General features: G+C 38.4%; 2 protein-coding genes across 2 annotated transcripts in view; both read right to left on the bottom strand.

Annotated features, from left to right (window-relative positions):
- Positions 1-4121: 4121 nt before the first annotated feature.
- LOC140681471 (E3 ubiquitin-protein ligase RNF31-like) lies at positions 4122-10634 on the bottom strand. The gene is made up of 4 exons (XM_072921307.1): positions 10608-10634; positions 10319-10376; positions 7515-7611; positions 4122-4397 (listed from the first exon to the last, which is right to left on the bottom strand). Exons 1-4 carry the CDS (start codon positions 10632-10634, stop codon positions 4157-4159), a joined length of 423 nt encoding a protein of 140 aa, XP_072777408.1. The 3' UTR covers positions 4122-4156.
- A 154-nt stretch (positions 10635-10788) lies between these two features.
- LOC121468786 (E3 ubiquitin-protein ligase RNF31) overlaps positions 10789-21407 on the bottom strand; it is a 46229-nt gene continuing 35610 nt past the window's right edge. The window contains 3 exon segments of the mRNA XM_072921344.1: positions 10789-11051; positions 14373-14491; positions 20395-20500. Coding sequence (XP_072777445.1) covers positions 10869-11051; positions 14373-14491; positions 20395-20500 — 408 coding nt within the window. The 3' untranslated portion in view covers positions 10789-10868.

Here is a 21407-nt window from a genome sequence, read left to right as displayed (position 1 = left end):
TGAATTTGGGGTAAATTTGGGGGATTTTTGGTGAATTTGGGAGGTTTTGGTGGGGATTTTGGGGTTTTTTTTGGGATAAATTTGGGGGATTTTGGGGAGATTTTGGGGGATTTTGGGGGAAATTTGGGTTAAATTTGGGTAAATTTGGGGATTTTGGGGTGAATTTGGGGATTTTGGGGTGAATTTGGGGGTTTTGGGGTGAATTTGGGAGGATTTGGGGCATTTTGGGGTAAATTTGGGGGATTTTTGAGGATCCCAGGTGGATTTTGGGATGAATTTGGGGGATTTTGGGGCCAATTTGGGGGAATTTGGGAATTTGGGGTAAATTTATGGAATTTTGGGGTCCCAGATGGAATTTTGGGGTGAATTTGTGGAATTTTGGGGGGGATTTGGGGGATTTGGGGTATATTTGGCAGATTTTGGGGTAAATTCAGGCAATTTTGGGGGTCCCATGTGGGATTTTAGGGGTCTAAAGTGGAATTTTAGGGTGAATTTGTAGAAATTTGGGGGATTTGGGGTAAATTTTGGGAATTTTGGGTAAATTTGAGGGATTTTAGGTTGAATTTGGGGATTTTGGGATGAATTTGTGGAATTTTGAGGTGAATTTGGGAATTTTGGGGTGAATTTTTGGAATTTTGGGGTTCCAGGTGGATTTTGGGGTGAATTTGGGGGATTTTGGGGTGAATTTGTGGAATTTTGGGGTGAATTTGGGGGATTTGGGGCTCCCCAGTGGAATTTTGGGGGTCCCAAGTGGAATTTTGGGGTGAATTTCTGGAATTTTGGGTATCCCAGGTGGATTTTGGGGTTAATTTGGGTTTTTTTTGTGAATTTAGGAAGATTTGGGCGATTTTGGGGTGTCCCAGGTGGATTTTGGGGTGAATTTGGTGAATTGTGGTGGGAATTTGGGGATTTTGGGGTAAATTTGGGGAATTTTGGGGAAATTTGGTGAATTTTGGTGGGAATTTGGGGGATTTTGGGGTAAATTTGGGGGATTTTGGGGTGAATTTGGGGTATTTTGGGTAAATTTTGTGTATTTTGGTGAGAATTTGGGGAATTTTTGGGTGAATTTGAAAGATTTTGGGAATTTGGGGAAATTTGGGGGAATTTGGGGCTCCCCAGTGGAATTTTGGGGTTCCAGGTGGATTTTCGGGTTAATTTGGGGGATTTTTTGTGAATTTAGGAGGATTTTGGGTTGAATTTGGAAGATTTTGGGGGGAATTTGGGGAATTTTGGGGTGAATTTGGTGATCTGTGGTGGGAATTTGGGGTAAATTTGGGGGATTTTGGGGTGAATTTGGTGAATTTTGGTGGGAATTTGGGGGATTTTGGGGTGAATTTGGTGAATTTGGGATAAATTTGGTGAATTTTGGTGGGAATTTGGGGGATTTTTGGGTGAATTTGGGGGATTTTGGGTAAATTTTGTGAATTTTGGTGGGAATTTGGGGGATTTTGGGGTAAATTTGGTGAATTTTGGGGAAATTTGGTGAATTTTCATGGGAATTTGGGGTATTTTGGGGTAAATTTGGTGAATTGTGGTGGGAATTTGGGGTAAATTTGGAGAATTTTGGGTAAATTTGGTGAATTTGGGATAAATTTTGGGGATTTTGGGATAAATTTGGGGGATTTGGGGTGGATTTGGGGTGAATTTTGGGGATTTTGGGGGTCCCAGCCGACCTTTGCCCATATATGGTGCTCATTAACATAAAAGGCATGGCTCATTAATATTAACACACATCTTTATTTGCATATGCTCATTAACATAAAAGGCGTGGCTCTCATTAATAACAAACAACTTTATTTGCATAAAAGTGGGCGTGGCTCAAATATCATCATTTCCTCCCCCAAATAAACTTTATTTGCATAAAACCACAATTAATTTGATTTAATTAATTATTCTTACATCCCTCATTTGCATAAACTCCGCCCCCACCCTTTCTCAGCACTTTTTTCCTTTTTTGGGCATTTTTACCATATATGGAGATTTTCCAATATTTTTCCATATATGGAAACCTCATTTGCATAGCGACCCCAAAATGCTCCTGAAATGACCCAAAAAGACCCAAATGACCCAAAAATGACACAAAATGTCCCAAAAATGCCACAAAATGTCCCAAAAATGACCGAAATTCTCCCCAAATTACTCCAAAAAAACCCAAAATTCCCCCAGAATTGCCCCAAAAATAATCGCAAAAATGATACAAAATTCCCCCAAAAAAACCCAAAAAAACCCCCAAATTCCCCCAAAATTCCCCCTAAAATGACCCCAAAACAACCCAAAAAGCCCCAAAATTCCCAGAATATCCCCAAAAACCTCCAAAATAATCCCAAAATTATCCAAACACTCCAAAATTACCCCAAAACTTACCCCAAAATACCCCAAAAAAACCCCAAAACTCCCCATGAATGCCCCCAAAAAACCCCAAATCCCAAAAACCCCCAAAATTCACCCAAAAATCCCTGAAAATTCCCCAAAAAAACCCCAAAATTCCCTCAAAACGCCCCAAAATTCCCCAAAAAAATCCCAAAATTCCCTCCAAAACCCCAAAATACTCAAAAAAATCCTAAAATAGCCCCAAACTCTCCCTAAAAAACCCAAAATTCTGCCCAAAATTCCCCCAAAAATTCCCTCGAAATACCCCAAAAAAACCCCAAAATTCCCCCCAAAAATCCCCAAAATAACCCCAAAATACCAAAAATTCACCCAAAAATCCCAAAATTCCCCAAGAACACCCCCAAAAAAACCCCAAATTCCCCCAAAATCCCCAAAATAATCCCAAAATACCCAAAATTCACCCGAAAGTCCCATAAAATACCCGAAAATTCCCCCAAAAAGCCCCAAAAAAAGCCCAAAAATCCCCACAAAAACCCCCAAAATAATCCCGAAATACCCAAAAATTCACCCAAAAATCACAAAATTCCCCTAGAACGCCCCCAAAAAACCCTCAAATTCCCCCAAAACCCCCAAAATAACCCCAAAATACCCAAAAATTCACCCACAATGCCCCAAAATTCCCCCAAATTCTCTAAAAATACCCAGAATTCCCCCAAAAATCCCCCCAAAATACTCCAAAAAAATCAAAAAATTGCCCCAAACTCTCCCTAATAAACCCAAAATTCTGCCCAAAATTCCCCCAAAAATTCCCTCGAAATACCCCCAAAAAAACCAAAAATCCCCAAAATAATCCCAAAATACCCAAAAATTCACCCAAAAATCCCCGAATTCCCCAAGACTGACCCCAAAATCCTCCCAAAAATCCTCAAAATCATCCCAAAAAACCCCAAATTCCACAAAAAAGCACAAAATTTCCCAAAAAATCCCAAGAAAATCCCAAAACCCCAAAATACTCCAAAAAAATCCAAAAATAACCCCAAACTCTCCCTAAAAAACCCAAAATTCCACCCAAAATCCCCCCAAAAATACCCAAAAAATTCCCCAAAAATCCCTTAAATCTCCCCAAAAATCACAAAAAAACCCCAAAATACCCAAAAATTCACCCAAAAATCCCCGAAAAATCCCAGAATTCCCCAAGAACACCCCCAAAAAACCCCCAAATTCCCCCAAAACCCCCAAAATACAAAAAATACCCAAAATTCACCCAAAATCCCCTAAATTCACCCGAAAAGGCCCAAAATTCCCCCAAAAAGCCCAAGAAAATCCCCAAATTTCCCCCAAAATACTCCAAAAAAATCCAAAAATTGCCCCAAATTCTCCCTAAAAAACCCCAAAATTCTGCCCAAAATTCCCCCAAAAATTCCCCAAAAAAAACCCCAAAAAAACCCCCAAAAAAAACCCCAAAATCCCCCCAAAAACCCTCAAAATAATCCCAAAATACCCAAAAGTTCACCCAAAATTCCCTGAAAATTCCCCAAAAAATCCCAAAATTCCCCAAGATCGCCCCCAAAAAAACCCAAATTCTCCACAAAAATCTCCAAAATAATCCCAAAATACCCAAAAATTCACCCAAAATTCCCAGAAAATTCCCCAAAAAACCCCAAAATCCCCCCCAAAACCCCAAACATAATCCCAAAAATCCCAAAATTTCCCCAAAATACCCAAAAATTCCCCAAAATTTCCCAAAAAGCCCAAAATTCCCAAAAAAATCCCCAAAAATGCATATTTTGCCCATATAAGGTCATTTTGCCCATTTTTGGCCGCCTCATTTGCATAACGCCCTCAGCCCCGCCCCCTGTGGGCGTGGCCTCACCGGCGCCTCCTCCCCCAGCAGTCGGAGCATGCGCAGTCTGTGCTCAGCCTCGCTCTCGCCCGGCAGGCGCTGAGTCCTCCCGGCCGCTAGGTGGCGCTGCGCGGCGGCGCGGAGCTCTTCCGGGTCATAGAGAGGGGCGGGGTCGAGGCCGTGGCGGTTAATGAGGGACACGAGATACTCGGAATAGTGACCGCTGAGTGACCACAGAGTGACCGCAGAGTGACCACTGAGTGACCACTGAGTGACCACTGACCACTGAGTGACCAATGAGTGACCACAACCCCAAAAACCCCAAAAAATCCCGCAAAAATGCCCCAAAAATGACCCAAAACGACCCAAAAATGACCCAAAATGGCCCCTGAGTGACCACAGAGTGACCACAGAGTGACCACTGAGTGACCAATGAGTGACCACAGAGTGACCAATGAGTGACCAATGAGTGACCACAACCCCAAAATTGCCCTAAAAATCCCCTAAAAATGCCCTAAAAATGTCTTTAAAAACCCCCAAAAATCCCCTAAAAATGCCCCAAAATCACCCAAATTTGCCCCTAAAACTGACCCCAAATGACCCCAAATGACCCCAAGTGACCAATGAGTGACCAATGAGTGACCAATGAGTGACCACAACCCCAAAAATCCCCTAAAAATGCCCCAAAATGCCCCAAAATCCCCCAAATTTGCCCCAAAATGACCCTGAGTGACCCCTGACCCCTGAGTGACCCCTGAGTGACCCCTGAGTGACCACTGAGTGACCACTGAGTGACCAATGAGTGACCAATGAGTGACCACAACCCAAAAATCCCCTAAAAATGACCTAAAAATGCCCTAAAAATGCCTTAAAAAACCCCAAAAAATGCCATAAAAATGCCCCAAAATGCCCCAAATTTGCCCCAAAAATCCCCTAAAACTGACCCCAAATGACCCCAAATGACCCCAAGTGAACAATGAGTGACCAATGAGTGACCACAACCCCAAAAATCCCCTAAAAATGCCTTAAAAAACCCCAAAAAATCCCCTAAAAATGCCTTAAAAAAACCCAAAAAATCCCCTAAAAATGCCCCAAAATGCCCCAAAATCCCCCAAATTTGCCCCAAAATGACCCCTGAGTGACCCCTGACCCCTGAGTGACCAATGAGTGACCAATGAGTGACCAATGAGTGACCACTGAGTGACCAATGAGTGACCACAACCCTAAAAATCCCCTAAAAATCCCCTAAAAATGCCCCAAAATGCCCTAAAAATGCCCAAAAAATGCCCTAAAATTGCCTTAAAAAATGCCAAAAAATCCCCAAAAAATCCCCTATAAATGCCCGAAAATGACCCAAAATCCCCCAAATTTGCCCCAAAATGACCCCTGAGTGACCCCTGACCCCTGAGTGACCACTGAGTGACCAATGAGTGACCACAACCCCAAAAATCTCCTAAAAATCCCCTAAAATTGCCTTAAAAATGCCTTAAAAAAACCCCAAAAATCGCCTAAAATTGTCCCAAAATCCCCCAAATTTGCCCCAAAATGACCCCTGAGTGACCCCTGACCCCTGAGTGACCAGTGAGTGACCAATGAGTGACCACAACCCCAAAAATCCCCCAAAAATGACCCAAAATGACCCTGAGTGACCAATGAGTGACCACATCCCCAAAAATACTATAAAATTCCCTAAAAATGACCAAAAATCACCCAAAAATGACCCAAAATCTCCTAAAAATGACCCTGAGTGACCAATGAGTGACCAATGAGTGACCAGTGAGTGACCACAACCCCAAAATTGCCCTAAAAATGCCCTAAAAATGCCTTTAAAAACCCCAAAAATGCCCTAAAAATGCCTTAAAAAAACCCAAAAAATCCCCTAAAAATGCCCCAAAATCCCCCAAATTTGCCCCAAAATGACCCTGAGTGACCCCTGACCACTGAGTGACCAATGAGTGACCAATGAGTGACCACTGAGTGACCAATGAGTGACCACAACACCAAAAATCCCCTAAAAATGCCTTAAAAAAACCCAAAAAATCCACTAAAAAAGCCCCAAAATGACCCAAAATCCCCTAAATTTGCCCCAAAATGAGCCTGAGTGACCCCTGAGTGACCAATGAGTGACCAATGAGTGACCAATGAGTGACCAATGAGTGACCACTGAGTGACCACAACCCCAAAACTGCCCTAAAAACCCCCTAAAAATGCCCTAAAAATGCCTTAAAAAACCGCAAAAAATCGCCAAAAATCCCCTAAAATTGTCCCAAAATGCCCCAAAATCCCCCAAAAATGACCCAAAATGACCCCTGAGTGACCCCTGACCCCTGAGTGACCAATGAGTGACCACTGAGTGACCAATGAGTGACCACAACCCCAAAATCCCCCAAAAATGACCCAAAATGACTCTGAGTGACCAATGAGTGACCACATCCCCAAAAATACCATAAAATTCCCTAAAAATGACCAAAAATCACCCAAAAATGACCCAAAATGACCCAAAATCTCCTAAAAATGACCCTGAGTGACCAATGAGTGACCAATGAGTGACCAATGAGTGACCAATGAGTGACCACTGAGTGACCAATGAGTGACCAATGAGTGACCACTGAGTGACCACAACCCCAAAAATGGCCAAAAAATGCCCTAAAAATGCCTTAAAAAACCCCAAAAAATCCCCTAAAAATGCCCCAAAATCCCCCAAATTTGCCCCAAAATGACCCTGAGTGACCCTGAGTGACCAATGAGTGACCAATGAGTGACCACTGAGTGACCAATGAGTGACCACAGAGTGACCAATGAGTGACCAATGAGTGACCATTGAGTGACCACAACCCCAAAAATCCCCTAAAAATGCCCCAAAATGCCCTAAAATGCCCCAAAATCCCCCAAATTTACCCCAAAAATCCCCTAAAACTGACCCCAAATGACCCCAAATGACCCCAAGTGACCAATGAGTGACCAATGAGTGACCACAACCCCAAAAATCCCCTAAAAATGCCTTTAAAAACCCCAAAAATCCCCTAAAAATGCCTTAAAAAATGCCAAAAAATGCCTTAAAAATGCCCCAAAATGCCCCAAAATCCCCCAAATTTGCCCCAAAATGACCCGAGTGACCCCTGACCCCTGAGTGACCCCTGAGTGACCAATGAGTGACCAATGAGTGACCAATGAGTGACCACAACCCCAAAATTGCCCTAAAAATGCCCTAAAAATGCCTTTAAAAACCCCAAAAATGCCCTAAAAATGCCTTAAAAAAACCCTAAAAATGTCCCAAAATGCCCCAAAATCCCCCAAATTTGCCCCAAAATGACCCCTGACCCCGGATGACCCCACTGACCGGCACAGTCCGGCCTGGCCCGGGGCCGTGTCCCTCCCGCAGGGCTCGTCCCGAAGGGTCACCCCGAATTCCTTCTGCTCCGGAACGGGACAGCGGCCTGGGGGGAAAAACGGGGATTTTGGGAAAATTAGTGAAATGGGGAAAATGGGGGAAAAACTAAAAAAAAGGGGGATTTTTGGGAGAAAAAATGAGGATTTTGGGGGGAAAAATGGGGAAAAATGGGAATTTTGGGGGGAAAATGGGGGAAAAGGAAAAAAATGGGGAGTTTGGGAAAATTAATAAAAATTGGGGAAAAATGGGGAAAAAAAAGAGGATTTTTGGGGGGAAATGGGGATTTTGGGGGGAAAAATGGGGATTTTGGGAAAATTAGTAAAAATAGGGAAAAATGGGGAAAAATGGGGGAAATGGGAAATGGGGAAAAAATGGGGAAGAAATGGGGGAAAATGGTGAAAAAATGGGGAGAAATGGGGAAAAATGGGGAAATAATGGGGAGTTTGGGGGGAAAAATAGGAAAAAAAATTGGGATTTTGGGGTGGAAAATGGGGAAAAAATTGGGAAAAATGGGGAAAAAATGGGGGAAAAGGGAAAATAAATGGGGAAAATGGGGAAAATGGGGGAAATGGGGGAAAAATGGGGAAAAATGGGGAAAAATGGGGAAAAAATGGGGAAAAAATGGGGGAAAATGGGGATTTTGGGGGGAAAAATGGGGATTTTGGGAAAATTAGTGAAAATGGGGAAAATGGGGGAATGGGGGAAATGGGGAAAAAAGGGGAAATAAATGGGGATTTTGGGGGGAAAAATGGGGAAAAATTGGGGAAAATGGGTAAAAATGGGGAAAAAATGGGGGAAAAATGGAAAAAAATGGGGAAAAGTGGGGAAAAATGGGGAAAAAATGGGGAAAAAATGGAGGAAATGGGGAAATAAATGGGGAAAAATGGGGGAAAATGGGGAAAAATGGGGGAAAAGGTGAAATAAATGGGGATTTTGGGTATAAAAATGGGGATTTTGGGATGGAAATGGGGATTTTGGGGGGAAAATGGGGATTTTGGGGGGAAATATGGGGGAAATGGGAAAATAAATGGGGATTTTGGGGGGAAAATGGGGAAAAATGGGGAAAAAAATGGGGAAAAATGGGAATTTTGGGGGGAAAAATGGGGGAAAAAGGGGAAATAAATGGGGGAAAAAGGGAAAATATATGGGGAGTTTGGGGGCAAAATTGGGGAAATAAGGAAAAAAAAAGAGGATTTTGGGGGGGAAATGGGGATTTGGGGGGGAAAATGGAAAAAATGGGGGAAATGGGGAAAAAATGGGGAAAAATGGGGGAAAATGGAAAAAATGGGGAAAAATGGGGGGAAAATGGGAAAAAATGGGGAAAAAATGGGACAAAATGGGGAAAAATGGGGGGAAAATGGGGGAAAAATGGGGAAAAATGGGGAAAAATGGGGAAAAATGGGGATTTTTGGGGGAAAAAATAGGGAAAAAAAGGGGGAAAAATGGGGGGAAAAGGGTAAAATGGGGAAAAATGGTGAAAAAATGGGGATTTTGGGGAAAAATGGGGATAAAAATGGGGATTTTGGGGGGCAAATCGGGATTTTGGGGGGGAAAATGGGGAAAAAGGGAAAAAATGGGGATTTTGAGGGGAAACATGGGGATTTTGGGCGAAAAATGGGGATTTTGGGGGGAAATGGGCAAAAATGAAAAAAAATTTGGGCTTTTTTGGGGAAAAATGTGGATTTTGGGGCAGAAAATGGGGATTTTGGGGAGAAAATGTGGATTTTGGGGGAAAAAAATCGGGATTTTGGGGGGAAAATCGTATTTTGGGGGGGGAAATGGGGAAAAAAGGAAAAAAATTGGGATTTTGGGGAAAAAATGTGGATTTTGGGGGGAATAATGGAGATTTTGGGGAGAAAATGGGAAAAATGGGGATTTAGGGGGGAAAAATTGGGATTTTGGGGGAAAAATGGGGATTTTGAGAATAAAAAAGGGAAAAAATGGGGATTTTGGGGGGAAAATGGGAATTTTGGGTGGAAAATTGGAGTTTTGGGGATAAAAATGGGAATTTTGAGGAAAAATGAGGATAAAAATGAGGATTTGAGGGGAAAAATGGGGATTTTGGGTGGAAAATTGGGATAAAATGGGGATTTTGGGGAATAAAATGTGAATTTTGGGAAAAAATGGGGATAAAAATAGGGAATTTGGGGGGAAAATGGGAATTTTGGGTGGAAAATTGGAGATTTGGAAATAAAAATGGAAATTTTGGGGGGAAATGGGGATAAAAATGGGGGATTTGGGGAAAAAATGGGAATTTTGGGAAAAAAAGGGGAATTTTGAAGGAAAATGGGGAAAAATAGGAATAAAATGGGGAGAAAATGTGAATTTTGGGGGAAAATTGGAGTTTTGGGACTAAAAATGGAAATTTTGGGGAAAATGGGTATAAAAACGGGGAATTTGGGGGAAAAATGGGAATTTTGGGGGAAAAAAATGGGAATTTTGGGGGAAAAAGGTAATTTTGAAGGAAAATAGGGAAAAATAGGAATAAAATGGGGAGAAAATGGAAATTTTGGGGGAAAATGGGATAAAAATGGGAATTTTGGGGGGAAAATTCCCAAATGGGAAAAAAAATGGGGAAAAAATAGGGGGAAAAAAAGGATTTTTGAGGAAAATGGGGAAAAAATGGAAAAAAATTGGGAATTTTGAGGGAAAAATGGGAATTTTGGGGGAAAAATGGGAATTTTGTGGTGTCCCAGTCCAAACCAGTATAAACCAGTATAAACCAGTATAAACCAGTATAAACCAGTACAAACCAGTTGGGTTGGGGGGGGCATCAGGCGGCGGCTCTGTCTCAAAGGCGACATTCCCACTCTGAGGGGGAGAGATCCCAGTAAAAACCAGTATAAACCAGTTTAAACCAGTATAAACCAGTATAAACCAGTAAAAACCAGTATAAAAAATCCCATTTCACCCCAAATTTTCCCCATTTTTGACCCTTGGAGTGCCCCAAGGTTCCCTCCCAGTCCCTCCCAGTACAAACCAGTATAAACCAGTATAAACCAGTAACCCCAAATCCCCTTGTCTGCATTTTTAACCCTTTACTTCCCATTTTAACCCTTTATTTTCCATTTTTAACCCTTTATTTTCTACTTTTTGACCATTTTTTAACCCAATTTTCACCCAATTTTCACAATTTTTCCCCATTTTTTCCCATTTCCCCCCATTTTTCCCCTCCCAGTATAAACCAGTATAAACCAGTAACCTCAAATCCCCTTTTCCCACATTTTTAACCCTTTATTTTCCACTTTTCGACCACTTTTAACCCATTTTTCACCCAATTTTCACCCAATTTTCACCAAATTTTCACCGATTTTCCCCGTTTTTTCCCCATTTCCCCCCTCCCAGTACAAACCAGTATAAACCAGTCCAAACCTGGAGCAGCTGCTGCAGCCGGGCGGGTTCCCAGTCCCGCAGGTAGAAGAGACAATCGCGGGGGTGGTGCCCATGGAGGGACCCCCCGAGGGGGCACTGGGGGGAGGGGCAGGTCTGGGGTGGGGGAGGGGAGGGGCAAAGGGGAGGGGGTGGGGGAGGAGCAAAAAAAGGAGAAAATTTGGGGCAAAACAAAAAAAATTTGGTGAAAATCGGCCCAGAAACGGCCGAGAAATGGGCGAAAAAACGACAAAATTGAGACAAAAATTGACCCGAAATTCATCCAAAAATTCAGAAAAATTCACCCAAAATTGAGCCAAAAATTGGCCAAAATTCACAAAAATTCACCCAAAATTCAACAAAATTGACCTAAAAATTGACCCAAAATTCATCCAAAAATTCAGAAAAATTCATCCAAAATTGAGGTAAAAATTCACCCAAAATTGAGCCAAAAATTGGACCAAAATTCAAAAAAATTCACCCAAAATTCAACAAAATTGAGCTAAATATTGACCCAAAATTCATCCAAAAATTCGCCCAAAATTCAACAGAATTGACCCCAAAATTGCACCAAAATTCAGAAAAATTCACTCAAAATTCACCCGAATTCAGAAAAATTCACTCAAAATTCACCCAAAATTCCTAAAAAAATCACCAAAAATTGAATCGAAATTCACAAAAATTCACCCAAAATTGACCCAAAATTCATCCAAAAATTGACCCAAAATTCAACAAAATTGAGACAAAAATTGGACCGAAATTCACGAAAATTCAGAAAAATTCACCCAAAATTGAGCCAAAAATTGGACCAAAATTCACAAAAATTCACCCGAAAATTCAGTCAAAATTCACCCAAAATTGACCAAAAATTCAGAAAAAATTGACCCAAAAATTGACCCAAAATTCATCCAAAAATTCAGAAAAATTCACCCAAAATTGAGCCAAAAATTGGACCAAAATTCAGGAAAATTCACCCAAAATTCAACAAAATTGAGCCAAAATTGACCCGAAATTAATCCTAAAATTTGGAAAAATTGACCCAAAATTCAGAAAAATTCACCCAAAATTGGGCCAAAGAAATTAATCCAAAAATTCAGAAAAATTCACCCAAAATTGAGCCAAAAATTGACCCAAAATTCACAAAAATTCGCCCAAAAATTCAGTCAAAATTCACCCAAAATTGGCCAAAAATTCAGAAAAAAATTACCCAAAAATTGACCCAAAATTCATCCAAAAATTTGGAAAAATTCACCCAAAATTGAGCCAAAAATTGACGCAAAATTCAGGAAAATTCACCCAAAATTCAACAAAATTGAGCCAAAAATTGACCCAAAATTCATCCAAAATTTCACCCAAAATTCAACAAAATTGACCCCAAAACTGACCCAAAATTCATCCAAAAATTCAGAAAAATTCACCCCAAAGTGGCCCAAAATTCACAAAAATTCTCCGCAAATTTGTCCAAAGTTGGACCCAAATTTACTCAAAATTGACCCAAAATTTATCCAAAATTTTACTCAAAATTCAAAAAAATTCAGCCAAAATTGGACCAAAATTCACAAAAATTCGCCCGAAGTCCGCCAAAAAATTCAGAAAAAATCACCCAAAATTCACCCAAAATGGGCCCCAAAATAACAAAAATTCAGTTAAAATTCACCCAAAATTAGCCAAAAATTCAGAAAAATTTACCCAAAAATTGACTCAAAATTGGCCTTAAAATCACAAAAATTCAGTCAAAATTCACCCAAAATAGGCCCAAAAATCACAAAAATTCTGTCAAAATTCACCCAAAATTGCCCCAAAATTGAGAAAAATTTACCCAAAAATTGACTCAAAATTCAGCCAAAATTGGCCCCAAAATCACAAAAATTCAGTCAAAATTCACCCAAAATTGACCAAAATTTCAGAAAAATTTACCCAAAAATTGACCCAAAATTAATCCAAAAATTCACCCAAAATTCAACAAAATTGACCCCAAAACTGATGCAAAATTCATCCGAAAATTCTGAAAAATTCACCCCAAAGTGGCCCAAATTTCACAAAAATTCTCCCCAAATTCGTCCAAATTTGGACCCAAATTCCCAAAAAATTCATAAAATTTTACCCAAAATTGACCTAAAATTTGTCCTAAAATTTGCTCAAAATTCAGCAAAATTCACCCAAAATTGGACCAAAATTCAGAAAAAAATCATCAAAAATTGACCCAAAATTTGCAAAAATTTACCCAAAATTGGCGTAAAAATCACAGAAATTCATCCCAAAATTCAACAAAAAATTACCAACAAATTTACCCAAATCACACCTAAATTTGTCACGAAATTCAACAAAATTTAACCAAAATTTGTCCAAAAATTCACTGAAAATTGACCCAAAATTGACCCAAATTAGTCCAAAAATTCGCTGAAAATTCACCAAAAATTCACAAAAATTCACATAAAACTCACCCAAAATTCAACCAAAATTGGCCCAAAATTCACCCCAAAATTGGCCAATTTTGGCCATTTCCCCCTCCCAGTCCCTCCCAGTCCCTCCCAGTACAAACCAGTACAAACCAGTAACCCCAAACCCCATTTTTCCCCCATTTTTTCCCCATTTTCCCCCATTTTCCCCCATTTTTAATCCATTTCTCACTCGATTTTCACCGAATTTTCACCATTTTTCCCCATTTTTCCCCATTTCCCCCTCCCAGTCCCTTCCAGTCCCCTCCCAGTACAAACCAGTATAAAACCAGTATGAAACCAGTATAAACCAGTATAAACCAGTAATCCCAAATCCCCTTTTAACCCTTTTTTACCCATTTTTCACCCATTTTTTCCCCATTTCTCACCCGATTTTCACCAAATTTTCACCGTTTTTCCCCATTTTTCCCCATTTTCCCCCTCCCAGTCCCTCCCAGTCCCTCCCAGTATAAACCAGTACAAACCAGTACAAACCAGTAACCCCAAACCCCTTTTCCCCCATTTTTAACCCTTTATTTCCCACTTTCTGCCCATTTTTCACCCATTTCTCACTCAATTTTCACCAAATTTTCACCGTTTTTCCCGATTTTTTCCCCATTTTCGCCCTCCCAGTATAAACCAGTATAAACCAGTAACCCCAAATCCCTTTTTCCCTATTTTAACCCTTTATTTCCCGTTTTTAACCCTTTATTTCCCGTTTTTAACCATTTTCCCCCATTTCTCACCCAATTTTCACCCAATTTTAACTGAATTTTCACAGATTTTCCCCATTTTTTCCCCATTTTCCCCTCCCAGTATAAACCAGTATAAACCAGTAACCCCAAACCCCTTTTTCCCCATTTTTAACCCTTTATTTCCCATTTTAACCCATTTTTTTCCCCATTTCTCACCCGATTTTCACCAAATTTTCCCATTTTTTCCCCATTTTTCCCCATTTTCCCCCTCCCAGTCCAAACCAGTACAAACCAGTCAGGCTCACCCCGGGCCGGTGGAAGGGGACGCCGCAGCCGGCGCAGAACTGGTGTCGGCACTGGGAGCACTGGAAATGCAAACAGCCGCCGCGCGCCAGAGCGAAGCGCTGCCCGCACTGGGGACAGGCTGGGAGAGACAAAATCACCCAAATTCACCCCAAAAATTCAACAACAGGCACCCCAAACACTCACAAAAAATCACCCCAAAATTCGGGAAAATTCACACAAAAATTCCGGAAAAATCGGCCAAAAATTCGGGAAAAATCGACAAAAATTCACCCCAAAATTCAAATTTTTTGGCCCAGGAATTCACTAAAATTTACCCCAAATTCAACCAAAATTGACCCAATTTCAGCCCAAAATTCACCTCAAATTCACTAAAATTTACCCACAAATTTACCAAAATTTTCCCAAAATTGGCCCCAAATTCACTAAAATTTACCCCCAAATTTACCAAAATTACCCAAAATTCACCCCAAATTCAGCCACAAGTCGCCAAAATTTTCCCCAAATTTTACCAACACTTACCCAAAATTTACCCCAAATTTACCAAAAATTCACCCCAAATTTACCCAAAATTCACTCAAATTTACCCCAAAATTTACCCCAAAATTTACCAAGATTTTCCAAAATTCACCAAAATTTACCAATATTTTCCCAAAATTCGCCCCAAAGTTTCCCCAAATTAACCCAAAATTCAACCAAAATTCACTAAAATTTACCCCAAATTTACCAAAATTTACCCCAAATTCAACCCAAATTTACCAAAATTTACCCAAAATTCACCCCAAATTCACCAAGATTTTCTCAAAATTTGCTCCAAGTTTACCCCAAAATTCACCCAAAATTTACCCAAAATTCACCCCAAATTTACTAAAATTTACCCCCAAATTCACCAAGATTTTCTCAAAATTTACCTCAAACTTACCAAAATTCACCCCAAATTCACCCCAAATTCAGCCCAAAATTTCACCCAAAATTCAGGAAAAATCGGCCAAAAATTCAGGAAAAATCGCCCAAAATTCACCCCCAAAATTCAGATTTTTTGGTCCAAAAAGTCACCAAAATCTACCCCAAATTCAGCCAAAATTCATCCAAAATTGACCCAAAATTCACTAAAATTTACCCAAAATTTACCAAGATTTTCCCAAAATTCATCTCAAATTCATCCAAATTAACCCAAAATTCACCCCAAAATTTACCAAGATTTACACAAAATTTACCCCAAATTCACCCAAAATTCACTAAAATTCACCCAAAATTCACCAAAATTTACACCCAAATTCACTCAAAAATTTCCCAAAATTCACCCCAGATTTGCCCAAAATTCACCCAAAATTTACTAAAATTTACCCCAAAATTTAACAAGATTTTCCCAAAATTAGCCCAAATTTACCCAAAATTAGCCCAAAATTCACTAAAATTTACCCCAAAATTCACCCCAAATTCACTCCAAAGTCACCCAAAACTAAATAAAATTTATCCCCAAATTCACTAAAATTTACCACAAAAATTACCAAGATTTTCCCAAAATTCTCCCCAAATTCACCCCGAATTCACCCCAAATTCACTAAAATTTACCCCAAAATTTACCCCAAAATCACCCAAAAATTCAGGGAAAATCAACCAAAAATTCAAGTTTTTTGGCCCAGAAATTCACCTAAATTTACTCCAAATTCACCCCAAATTCACCCCAAAGTCACCCAAAATTCACCCAAAATTGACCCAAAATTTACTAAAACGTACCCAAAATTTATCAGGATTTTCCCATAATTCACCCCAAATTTACTCAAAATTCACCCCAAATTCACCCCAAATTAACTAAAATTTACCTTGAAATTTACCAAGATTTTCCCAAAATTCACCCAAAAATTCAAAGAAATTCACCCAGAAATTCACCAAAATTTACCCAAACATTCAACAAAATTCACCCCAAACATTGACCACAAATTCACCCCACATTCAGCCCAAAAATTCACCCAAAAATTCAGGAAAATTCACACAAAAATTCTGGAAAAATCGGCCAAAAATTCAGGAAAAATCACCCAAAAATGCAGAAAAATTCAGCCAAAAATTCAAATTTTTTGGCCCAGAAAGTCATCAAAATTTACCCCAAATTCACCCCAAATTCACCCCAAATTGACCCAAAATTCACCCAAAATTCACCCAAAATTCACTAAGATTTACCCTCAAAATTTACCAAGATTTTCCCAAAATTCGCCCCAAATTTACTAAAATTTACCCCAAAATTTAACCAGATTTTCCCAAAATTCGCCCCAAATTTACCCCAAATTCACCCCAAACATTCACCACAAATTCACCCCAAAATTCAGCCCAAAATTTCACCCAAAATTCGGGAAAAATCGGCCAAAAATTCAGGAAAAATTGCCCAAAAATTCAGGAAAAATTGCCCAAAATTCACCCCAAAATTCAAATTTTTTGGCCCAGAAATTCACCTAAATTTACTCCAAATTTACCTGAAATTAATCCAAAATTCACTAAAATTAAGCCCAAAATTTACCAAGATTTTCCCAAATTTACCCAAAATTTACCAAAATTTACCCAAAATTCACCCAAATTCATCCAAAAATCTACAAAGATTTTCCCAAAATTCACCAAAATTTACCCCAAAGTTCACCCCAAATTTACCCAAAATTCACCCCAAATTTACCCAAAGTTCACCCCAAATTTACCCAAAATTCACTAAAATTTACCCCAAAATTTACCCAAAATTCACCCCAAATTCACCAAGATTTTCCCAAAATTTGCTCCAAATTTACCCCAAAATTCACCCCAAATTCACTAAAATTTACCCCCAAAATTTACTAAGATTTTCCCAAAATTCCCTCCAAATTCACCCCAAATTCACCAAAATTCACCCCAAATTCACCAAAATTCACCCCAAACATTCACCACAAATTCACCCCAAATTCAGCCCAAAATTTCACCCAAAATTCAGGAAAAATCGGCCAAAAATTCAGGAAAAATCGCCCAAAATTCACCCCAAAATTCAAATTTTTTGGCCCAGAAATTCACCAAAATTTACCCAAATTCACTAAAATTAAGCCCAAATTTACCAAGATTTTCCCAAAATTCGCCAAAAATTCACTCCTGATTTACCCCAAATTCACCCAAAAATTCAGGAAAATTCACCCAAAATTCAGGAAAAATTGTGCAAAATTCACCACAAAATTCAAATTTTTGGCCCAGAAATTCACTAAAATTTATCCAAAATTCATTCCAAATTCACCCAAAATCCAACCAAAAATCACTGAAATTTAACCCAAAATTTACCAAGATTTTCCCAAAATTTGCCCCAAATTTACCCAAAATTCACTAAAATTTACCCCAAAATTTACCAAGATTTTCCCAAAATTGGCCCCAAATTCACTAAAATTTTCCCACATTTTACGAAGATTTTCCCAAAATTCATTCCAAATTTATTCCAAATTTACCCAAAATTCAACCCAAATTAACCCAAAGTTCACTAAAATTTACCCCAAAATTCACCACAATTTCCCCAAAATTGGCCCCAATTTTACCCAAAATTCACCCCAAAATTCACCCCAAATTCACTAAAATTTACCAAGATTTACCCAAAATTTGCCTCAAATTTACCCAAAATTCACCCGAAATTTACTCAAAATTCATGAAAATTTACCCCAAAATTTGCCTAAAAATCAGCCCAAAATTCGGGAAAAATCAGCCAAAAATTCAGGAAAAATCGGCCAAAAATTCAGAAAAAATCGCCCAAAATTGACCCCAAAATTCAAATTTTTTGGTCCAAAAAGTCACCAAAACATACCCAAAATTCACCCTAAATTCACCCCAAAGTCACCCAAAATTTACCCCAAATTTACCAAAATTTTCTAAAAATTCACCCCAAATTCACCCCAAATTCACCCCAAATTAACTAAAATTTACCTTGAAATTTACCAAGATTTTCCCAAAATTCACCCAAAAATTCAAAAAAATTCACCCAGAAATTCACCAAAATTTACGCAAACATTCAACAGAATTCACCCCAAAATTCACCACAAATTCACCCCAAATTCAGCCCAAAATTTCACCCCAAAATTCAGGAAAAATCACACCAAAATTCAGGAAAAATCGGCCAAAAATTCAGGGAAAATCGGCCAAAAATGCAGAAAAATTCAGCCAAAAATTCAAATTTTTTGGCCCAGAAAGTCATCAAAATTTACCCAAAATTCACCCCAAATTGACCCAAAATTTACCAATATTTTCCCAAAATTCATCTCAAATTCATCCAAATTAACCCAAAATTCACCCCCAAATTTACCAAGATTTACACAAAATTTACCCCAAATTCACCCAAAATTCACTAAAATTCACCCAAAATTCACCAAAATTTACACCCAAATTCACTCAAAAATTTCCCAAAATTCACCCCAGATTTGCCCAAAATTCACCCCAAATTTACTAAAATTTACCCCAAAATTTAACAAGATTTTCCCAAAATTCACCTCAAATTTACCTAAAATTCACTCCAAAATTTACCCCGAATTCACCCAAAAGTTCAGGAAAAATCGCCCGAAAATTCAGGAAAATTCAACAAAAAATTCAAATTTTTTGGCCCAGAAAGTCACCTAAATTTACCCAAATTTACCCCAAATTCACTCAAATTAAGCCCAAAATTCACACCAAATTTTCCCAAAATTGACCCAAAATTTACTAAAATTTACCAAGATTTTCCCAAAATTCATCTCAAATTCATCCAAAATTCACCCAGAATTCACCCCAAATTCACTCAAAATTTTCCCAAAATTCACCCCAGATTTGCCCAAAATTCACCCCAAATTTACTAAAATTTACCCCAAAATTTAACAAGATTTTCCCAAAATTAGCCCAAAATTCACCAAAATTTACCCCAAAATTTAACAAGATTTTCCCAAAATTCACCAAAATTTACCCCAAAATTTAACAAGATTTTCCAAAAATTCATCCCAAATTCACCCCAAAATTTAACAAGATTTTCCAAAAATTCACCCCAAATTCACCCCAAATTTATCCCAAATTCAACAAAATTCACCCCAAACATTCACCAAAAGTCAGCCCAAAATTCAGGAAAAATCAGCCAAAAATTCAGAAAAAATCGCCCAAAAATGCAGAAAAATTCAGCCAAAAATTCAAATTTTTTGGCCCAGAAAGTCATCAAAATTTGCCCAAAATTCACCCCAAATTAATCCAAAATTGACCCAAAATTCACTAAAATTTACCCCCAAATTTACCAAAATTTTCTAGGAATTTGCCCCAAATTCACCCAAAATTCAATAAAATTTACCCCAAAATTAACCCAAAATTCACCCAAAATTCGCCCCAAATTTTACAGAAAATTCACGTCAAATTTACCCAAAATTCATCCAAAATTAAATAAAATTTACCCCAAAACTTAAACAAAATTTACCCAAAAATTCAGAAAAAATCACGCAAAAATTCAGGAAAATTCACCCAAAACTTGAAATTTTTTGGCCCAGAAATTCACCAAAATTCACCCCAAATTCACCCAAAATTCACCAAAATTCATCCAAATACACACCAAAATTTACCCCAAATCCACCTAAAATCCAACCCAAATTCACCCAAAATTCACCAAAATTTACCCCAACATTTACAAAGATTTTCCCAAAATTGGCCCCAAATTTTCCCAAAATTCACTAAAATTTACCCCCAAAATTCACGAAAATTTACCCTAAAATTCACCCCAAATTCACGCAAAAATTCAGGAAAAATCACCCAAAATGTCAGGAAAAATCGCCCAGAAATTCACCAAAATTCAACCAAAAGTTCAAAAAAATTCACCCAAAAATTCAATTTTTTTGGCCAAGAAATTCACCAAATTTTACCCAAAATTCACCCCAAATTCACCCAAAATTCACCCGCAAATTCAGATTTTTTCCCCAAAAATTCAGATATTTTTCCCCCAAATTCAGATTTTTTCCCCCAAATCCCCATTTTTTCCCCAAAATCCCCATTTTTTCCCATTTTTCCCAAAATCCGGATTTTTCTCACCGATTCCGGCCTCTCCCAGAAAGGCCCCCAGGCCCTGGGGGGGGTCCCTGGAGCGGATCCAGACCCCGAAATCGGCGCAGGAGAGCGACGAGTGACGCGGGTCCCACTGGGAAATAAAGGGTTAAAATCAGTCCCAAAAACTCCCAAATTCACCCCAAAATTCACCCCCAAAATTTAAAAAAAACCCGAAAGAAATTGGATGAGAAACACCCAAAAAATCCCCAAAAAAAGGGAAAAAATTTGAATTTTTTTTGTTAAAAATTCAGTTTAAAAATGGCAAAATGGGGCCCAAAACTTGATTTAAAAATTGCAAATTATTCCCAAAAATCCCAAATTATTCCCAAAATTCCCAGAAAAAAAATTCCAAATTATTCCCAAAATTCCCTGAAAAAAATTCCCAAATTATTCCCAAAATTGCCTGAAAAAATCTAAAAAAATTTTTTTAATTACCCTAAAAATTCACCCCAAAATTACCCCAAAATTCACCCCAAAATTCAGCCCCAAAATTAAAAAAAAAACCCGAAAGAAATCGGATGAGAAACGCCCAAAAAATCCCCCAAAAAAAGGGAAAAAAATTGAATTTTTTTGGTTAAAAATTCAGTTTAAAAATGGCAAAATTAGACCCAAAAATTGATTTTAAAATCTCAAATTATTCCCAAAATTAACCAAAAAAAAAAACCCAAAAAAGCCCCAAAAAAGGGAAAAAAATCTGATTTTTTTGGGGCCAAAAATTCCGTTTAAAAATCTCAAAATTAGACCCAAAATTTGATTTAAAATTCCCTGAAAAAAATACCCAAAATTTCCTTAAAATTCCCCCAAAAATATCCAAAAAATTCCATGAAAAAAATCCCAAATTATTCCCAAAATTCCCAAAAAAAATTCCTAAAATTATCCCAAAAAAACCCCAAAAAATCGGACATGAAAGACCCAAAAATTCCCCAAATAATTGAAAAAAATCCCAATTTTTTTGCTAAAAAGTTCAGTTTAAAAATCTCAAAATTAGACCCAAAATT

The sequence above is a fragment of the Taeniopygia guttata genome, chromosome 36 (assembly GCF_048771995.1).
Source record: "Taeniopygia guttata chromosome 36, bTaeGut7.mat, whole genome shotgun sequence".
Classification (NCBI taxonomy): Eukaryota; Metazoa; Chordata; class Aves; order Passeriformes; family Estrildidae; genus Taeniopygia; species Taeniopygia guttata.
The sequence above is the reverse complement of the archived record's forward strand: the minus strand, read 5'-3'. Positions and strand labels throughout refer to the sequence as shown.